Here is a 7,750-nt window from a genome sequence, read left to right as displayed (position 1 = left end):
TCAGTCCGTGGGGGCGTTATAATAGTGACGGTCAATCCCACTATCGTTGGTAAAGAGTAGCCAGAGTTGGCGGTGGGTGGTGATGACTAGCTGCCTTCCCTCTAGTCTTACACTGCTAAATTAGGGACGGCTAGCGCAGATAGCCCTCGTGTAGCTTTGCGCGAAATTCAAAAACAAACAAACAAACAAACTGCGTGAACAAATTTTTTGACCACGGTTGTACTCGCTTTGAGTTGTTGAATGTAGCACAGGATAGTGGAAAAATAAGTTTTATTTCATAAATCCTTTAAATTGAAACTTTTTAATATAAAAAATGAATTATGCTATAGATGAGTTTTCAAGGAGACACAAAAGTTGGATATCATTAAAAAACAACAGAAGAATGTGTTTTGTTATTATACAGTTTTATGTGATTGAATTCTAGTCGCCACTGCGGACTGCAAGGTTCCCAGTGTGACAAACTACTGCTTTCCGTTAACATTGAACATACTGCAAGTGGCACGTGCCCAGCGCTAGGATCGATCGGGAGTGTCGTAGCAACAATTGGTTCATGCAGCTGATGGCGGCGGTCGCCTCGTGGAAAGGTGCCGCTTTATTATTATTTTTTTTTATCACTGACAGAGCTCGCGACCAACGATCGAAGCTATATAACGCATGCACGCATTTTGAGCCTATCACATACACATGTACATAGGCACAAACGCATCCATACAAAGACTATCTAAAAGTGGGACTCATGCATAACAAATTAAAATACAACAACAACAACAACAACAAACTTCTGGTGAGCAGGTTGCCTCAGATTATCGTTATTATCAAAATAATTAGAAACTATGTGCTCATTGTATTTGTCTCGCACGCAGATTTTATATGAAGTAATTAAAAAAAGGGTATATGATGGACACTTGTTTCCTTTGGTTTAATATCTAATAAAAGTAAATTTTAACTTTTTCAGTCCTACAGTGATTTTTTTTTAACTTGTACCTTTGAATTGACATAATTTGTAGAAGTAAGCTGTATCAAATTCGTGTCCGAAACTTCTTGGTAATAGAAATAAGAATGCGTATCACATCAACTTTGCACTGAATACAGTATTTAATAGTCAGTCCATTCACTTAAAAACAAATCAAAACCTAAACCACGACTCAAGGAATACGTTCTCCAAGATACACAAGTCGTGGGATGTAGAGAAGTTCTTCAGAATTTATTGATTGTGGATGAGACAAAAAACGACGAATTTATGAAGTAAATGATAATTAATTAGGGATATTTCATGATTTTTTACAGGTAAACCTTTTCTCGGTGTATTTCATAGTTCGCCAGCGTATAGAAATGAATATGGGTGTCGCAGTCTAGGAATTTGCATGAATAATGATTTCACAGTTTTATCGATTTTATCACGACTTTCAGGCTGTAATTTATATTATCGTGAACACGTGTGTTTGGTTATATGGTTGGTAATGTTTTCACGTGAGAGAAAACTATTAAGTTCGACCCTTAGCATTTTATGTGTAGTATTTTTGTCAGAATATTTTGTCCCTGTGCTGTTAAAAAAAAAGGTGGTTTTAATTTCTTCTTTTTTCCGGTGACGCGATCTTGACAACGTGTGCGTGAGAGATAGAGAGAAAACTACATAATATATCTAACTTGTTTTTCGTCAGTTTTTGCTCGAATTAAAATGATTTCAAAAAGTTATGTTTTCAATTTTTTTAACCTCAGCGTGTATTAGGCTAAATAATGGTCTTATGGTTAACATGCCGTACTATAAATCCTAAACCGAGGGTCTTTCGTGTTCGTTTGCCGCTAATTCGCGCTCCGTACATTTGGGCTGTAGGTGCAGTATAAGAGTGACGGGTAAATCCCAGTATTCGACTAGAGTAGCCCAAAAACTTGTTGACCGGTTCGGTTTACTTATCTGCTTTCCATCTAGTCTTATCTGTTCAAAATTAGGGATGACTAGAACAGGTAAACCTTGTATAGCTTATTGCGAATATACGAAACAAAACCAAAACTTGTGCCTGTGTTTAAGGTACTTCACAGACGTGTCGAAATAATTTTTTCGGGGGAAGGTAGGCTTCAACATAGAATGAAGATTATGGATTTGTGTTTACTTTTTTTTATCTATCTGTACTCACCCATAATTGTTCAAATATTATTTATCTGGTTTAGTGTGGCCCTAATATTGGACAATCTCAACTTGTCTCGTTTATATTTATTGTAAAAATATGTTAAACTTTGTAGATGTTCGTAATAAAAACAAAAAGGAATCCTCAATAACCGCGGCACTTGAAATTCTTTGAGACAGAATTAGAGTAAATTATGAGACATTTATTTTCCTTTGTATTAACTATGTTTTTGTGCGCAGGCAATACCAAGCGTGGGGCGCGCGTTTACCCGATTCGATTTTATTACTCATCAGGATCTCTACCAGCCTACCCTCATATTGAAATTCTTCTAGGCAGGATTGGAGTAAATTAATCTACGAGACCTTGGGCGTGGTCAAATACATCAATCAAAATGGTTTGAACTTCTGAGTCCAAAACTGTAAGTAGGTCTCAAATCGGCCAAGAGATGATGGAGCTATGAGCTAAAAGTTTGTTCTAGACAAAAAAACTCGAAGCCATTCTATGAGCCTCTATGCTGCGGCTAAAAAAAGATCCACGTGCGTTTTGTATAGAAGAAGAAAAGGAACACGTTTTTATGCTTATCATCTAAACACAAAGAAACATACCACGTTTTTCTCGCACTAACTCGTTTTTTATCAGCTGCGTCAAGTTCGTGTAAAATTACTCCCCCCCCCAACATACAAAGATACAGGGGGTGAAAAAGTGGGTGAAATATGGTACCGTTCACTCATAAAAAAACATAGCAGCTTTGACGCTAGAAATACCAGAGACCTCTAGTATTGACTTGAAAACTGCCGCAAACACAAATGGAAAGTTGAATATAGATTAAATAACGGATAGAGTGATGGAAAGCTGAATGACACACACACACACACATATATAAAGGGAAAAAAGTCGGAGAAAAGAAAATATGATCGATTAAAAAGGTATACCTAGACGTGAGTCACTGACGAACAGATGGAAAAGAAACTTACTGGATAACTGGACAAATAGGATGATAATCAGAAAAACTGGTTAACTAACGTACTGGATTAACGAAACTATTAAAGATATTATTTAATGGGTGGATCGATGTGAAACTGATGGACTGATAAAGTAATTAAATTACCGATAAAGTAATTATTCAACTGATAAAGTAATTAAATTACCGATAAAGTAATTATTCAACTGATAAAGTAATTAAATTACCGATAAAGTAATTATTCAACTGATAAAGTAATTAAATTACCGATAAAGTAATTATTCAACTGATAAAGTAGTTAAATTACCGATAAAGTAATTATTCAATTGATAAAGTAACTAAACTACCAATAAAGTAATTATTCAACTGATAAAGTAATTAAATTACCAATAAAGTAATTATTCAACTGATAAAGTAATCAACTTACCAATAAAGTAATTATTCAACTGATAAAGTAATTAACTTACCAATAAAGTAATTATTCAACTGATAAAGTAATGAAACTATCGATAAAGTAATTAATTGGCGGTCAAGTGTACTAGAGAACTAACAGATTGACAAAGTTAAGAAACAAGAGACAAAATAACTGACATTAATTGAAGGAGAGGGGGACAAATTGACACAAAATGATTAACTGATGGAGAGGTGGACGAAACAAATGAAAAACTAGTTAACTAAGGGATGGAAAATTCTTTAATCTAAAATTACAAGAGTTTATTGTTACTGTGTATTTACTGGTAGGTTCTCATCTAAATAATTTCATTGGAGGCTGCAGACATTGTCTTTGCAATGAAATTGGTGCATGCATTTTCATCTATATTGCACATATTACATCATCTTGTTTTGGAATGAATCTGTAATCTGACGAGTAAATTAGAATAAAGGTAAATGAATTACAGGAAAATACCAGTCAAGCAGTTTTTAGATTTCACTATTCATATATTTTTTTGTCAATGTTTTGATTGACTTCTTATATACCCCATATCCAAGAGCCCACTTCAAAAGTTATTTTGTAATAACATGGTATAGCATTGTTGATATTTTGAATCGTTTATCAATTTATTTATGAGATGATAATATTTGTGTCTAAAATACAAGTTTAAGCATTTTTTTTTTATAGGAGGAGCTTCAGTGTTCCCACAGATATCCTGGGATTGATTTAATAACTTCTGTAGTATTTACTGGTGTGTTTGTAAGGTTTATAGATATAGACTTGGTGAACTAACTATACACCTAACTATACACATTCTTACCCAATTTTCACATATTATTAAGCATAACAGTTTCCATAACTTGTTCATAGTTGTTTTTACTCCAAAATTAGTTGTGTTGTTTCTCAAAGTTTGTTAGTTTTATTGTAGAAATGTGAAATAATCTAAATTATTACTTAGTGATCTACTTTATATGAATAAAGGTTATACAAAGGCTAAAGGACTCGGCTAAATATCATTCTGTTGTTGAGTGCAATACATACCAACTTCCACAACTCCATTAAAATTTTCATTTGGCCACTTTGTATTTTACTATTGCAATAAAGAGAAGAAACAGTGTTAGATTTGCACTCATTTATACTGGTTATGTTTGTATAGTTAAAACAGATAGGAGAAGAAACAGTATTGTATCTATACAATTTGTACTGGTTGTGTTTGTATAGTTAAGACAGATAAGAGAAGAAACAGTATTATATCAATACAATTTGTACTGGTTGTTTTTGTATAGTTAAGACAGATAAGAGAAGAAACAGTATTATATCAATACAATTTGTACTGGTTGTTTTTGTATAGTTAAGACAGATAAGAGAAGAAACAGTATTATATCAATACAATTTGTACTGGTTGTTTTTGTATAGTTAAGACAGATAAGAGAAGAAACAGTATTATATCAATACAATTTGTACTGGTTGTTTTTGTATAGTTAAGACAGATAAAGAGAAGAAACAGTATTGTATCCATACAATTTGTACTGGTTGTGTTTGTATAGTTAAGACAGATAAGAGAAGAAACAGTATTGTATCAATACAATTTGTACTGGCTGTTGTTTGTATAGTTAAGACAGATAAGAGAAGAAACAGTATTGTATCAATACAATTTGTACTGGTTGTGTTTGTATAGTTAAGACAGATAAGAGAAGAAACAGTATTGATATCTATACAATTTGTACTGGTTGTGTTTGTATAGTTAAGACAGATAAGAGAAGAAACAGTATTATATCTATACAATTTGACTGGCTGTGTTACTATAGTCAATGGTAGAACTGGAAAAAAAAACTGGGGGGGGGTCTTCTTTTGGCTGGTGGAGTACAGGGGTATAGCCAGAGCCTTTCAGCCAGTACACAAGGGGGGCACTGTGCTAGAACAACAAAAACTTGTTTATAAATGCAAACTTGTTCCTAATTCCTTCTGGAACACCATTGGGGTCACATTTTCTCTCCCACCACAGTGTTCTGGCTCATTCTGGCCAAATTCCACTACTCTCTATAGCTAAAACAGACAGTATATTTTAACATATTTGTGGTTTTAGTATGATGGTGTAACTCAATAAAAATGTGGAACTTTGATAGTTAAAAAAATTAATATAAAACTCCTGCCATGAAATGTATTCATTGGACATACTAAATCATTTTGCATAGAAATAGGTTAATTTGTTGATGTTGAAAATATTTAAGAGGGAGGTTACATGCTATTGGTTTTTTGGTGCATTTATTGATCAAAATATACCTATTTTTTTAGTGAATAGGATTATGTATCATATGTCATTTTCATTGTCCTTTTTTTCTTCATTTTCACTAATGAGTATTCTTGTGGAAAATTACTTTACAGCTACTATATCAAATAGAAAAGGACCCTCCTAATCTAAAGGTTTGGAACTGATAGAAGAATAATGTTGTTTATAAGTGTTAAGAAGTATAAGTAAAGCATAATAGAGACCTAATTTTTCTTAAGTGTCTGATTTTGTGTGTTAAGGTTTTGTTTTGTTTTTTCAGGGGTTTGTCAATTCCGGGTATGCAGTAAATGGTATAGCACATGTAAGTAAAAAATTTCTTTCCATTGGTGTTGTGTATACATATTGTGAAATGTATGGATATTGAGGAACATGTCCTAATGAAGTCTACTTAGTTATGCACAGAGATGCATAGATGCATACATATAATGTGTATTGGACTGTTATAACTTCATAATTGTAAAAATTATTATAAAAGAATTTGTCTATCAGATAATGGATAAACAATTCTGATGTAAAACTGGATTTCTCTTAGTTTTTTATAGTGAATAAAGTGTTCTTTTGAGGAACTGTTGAAAGTAGTAATCTGCTGTATTAGCCTGCAAGATGTGCTTCATTGTATGGTGTTAATACTTGGAGTGACCTATTTTTTGTTGATGTTTCTTGGGGATCATTCTGCCAAAATTACATTTGAATGTTTAAACATTTTAATTCTAACTGTGCAGTAGTTAAAATGCATAAAAAAAAAGTCACAAATGAGTAAATGCAAGTTAATGTAGTAATCTGATGGATTTTAGAGGGTTTTTTATGAGCTTACGTAACTCACAGCAGATACATAGACCCCCCTATTGTAAATTAGTTCTTCACATCCTCCTGGTCTACCATCTGGCCATTTCACCTTTCAGTTTCACAAGTGATGTTTTTCTTCACACTTTGGGTTGTCAATTACAGATGACAAGGAGGTAAGTTATATGTTGCATAAATGAATGGGTAAATCAAACACTGATATTGGTCTCTGTCAATGGCTCCTGAGGATGAACAACCTTCATTTGTGAGGGGTATTGTAAGCTTATTACAATTTATTGTTTACCAGAGTAGGATTTATACCTTACCAAACTGAGAGATTTATTCCAGCAAAAACAATGTGTTATATCTTTTATTGAATATTTGTGTATTTAGAATTATTGTTTTAAAATATTTGTCCAGTAATTCACATATATAAACTAAGGAATAGCATACAGCATCAGAGCTGGGGAGAGGGGAAGGAATGGAACAAGCCAGACTTCCCACTGTGTACCAGAGATATCAGAATGACCAAATTTGCAATGATGAGAAACTTACATAAAGAGATAATGAATACATAAACAGTTATAAATGATTACAAAAAAAATAAGTAGGCTACATATTGAAGAAGATGTTCATTCAGTAGTTCTAGTCATTAACCAGTAGAGGGTGCTTTGTGGAGTTAGGTTGATAATTTTGTGGAAGTAAGTCTGTGAATAATGTTGGGTATGGTGCATTGTTTGGTCTAATGAAGGATGTAGTAGATGGTGTTTTATGTAGTTAGGACTGATCTCTAGAGAGAGTCTGTAAGATAGCATTATTTCTAGTTACATTCTTAATGGGTAGCATATAGATATATTTAAATTGTTAGGCCTGGTAAAGTGTGAGTGAATTGTGTTTTATTATAGTAATGTTTAAGGTCTGGTAGGAATCTGTTAGTCAGCATTATATACACATGTTTGTGGGTCTGTATTAGGAGGTCTTGTTTTGTATCCTTTGTGTAGTAACATTATTAGTGGGATTTTATTGAATAAGGGTGTATCTTTAGCATAAAATATTGATTAGGAACATTATTGAGGATCTAGTGAAGAGTTAATGGTAAGCATTATATATATATATATATATATATATATATATATATATATATATATATAGTATGT

General features: G+C 32.9%; 1 protein-coding gene across 6 annotated transcripts in view; it reads left to right on the top strand.

Annotated features, from left to right (window-relative positions):
- LOC106461170 (single-stranded DNA-binding protein 3-like) overlaps nt 1–7,750 on the top strand; it is a 226,729-nt gene that overhangs the window by 36,278 nt on the left and 182,701 nt on the right. For all 6 annotated transcript variants that reach the window (XM_022388031.1, XM_022388035.1, XM_022388034.1 and 3 more), the window contains exon 5: nt 6,070–6,111. In XM_022388031.1, coding sequence (XP_022243739.1) covers nt 6,070–6,111 — 42 coding nt within the window. The remainder of the gene's footprint in view (nt 1–6,069; nt 6,112–7,750) is intronic.

This window comes from Limulus polyphemus, unplaced genomic scaffold, assembly GCF_000517525.1.
Source record: "Limulus polyphemus unplaced genomic scaffold, Limulus_polyphemus-2.1.2 Scaffold908, whole genome shotgun sequence".
Lineage (NCBI taxonomy): Eukaryota > Metazoa > Arthropoda > Merostomata > Xiphosura > Limulidae > Limulus > Limulus polyphemus.
Note: the sequence above shows the minus strand (reverse complement) of the source record. Positions and strands in the feature narration are given on the sequence as shown.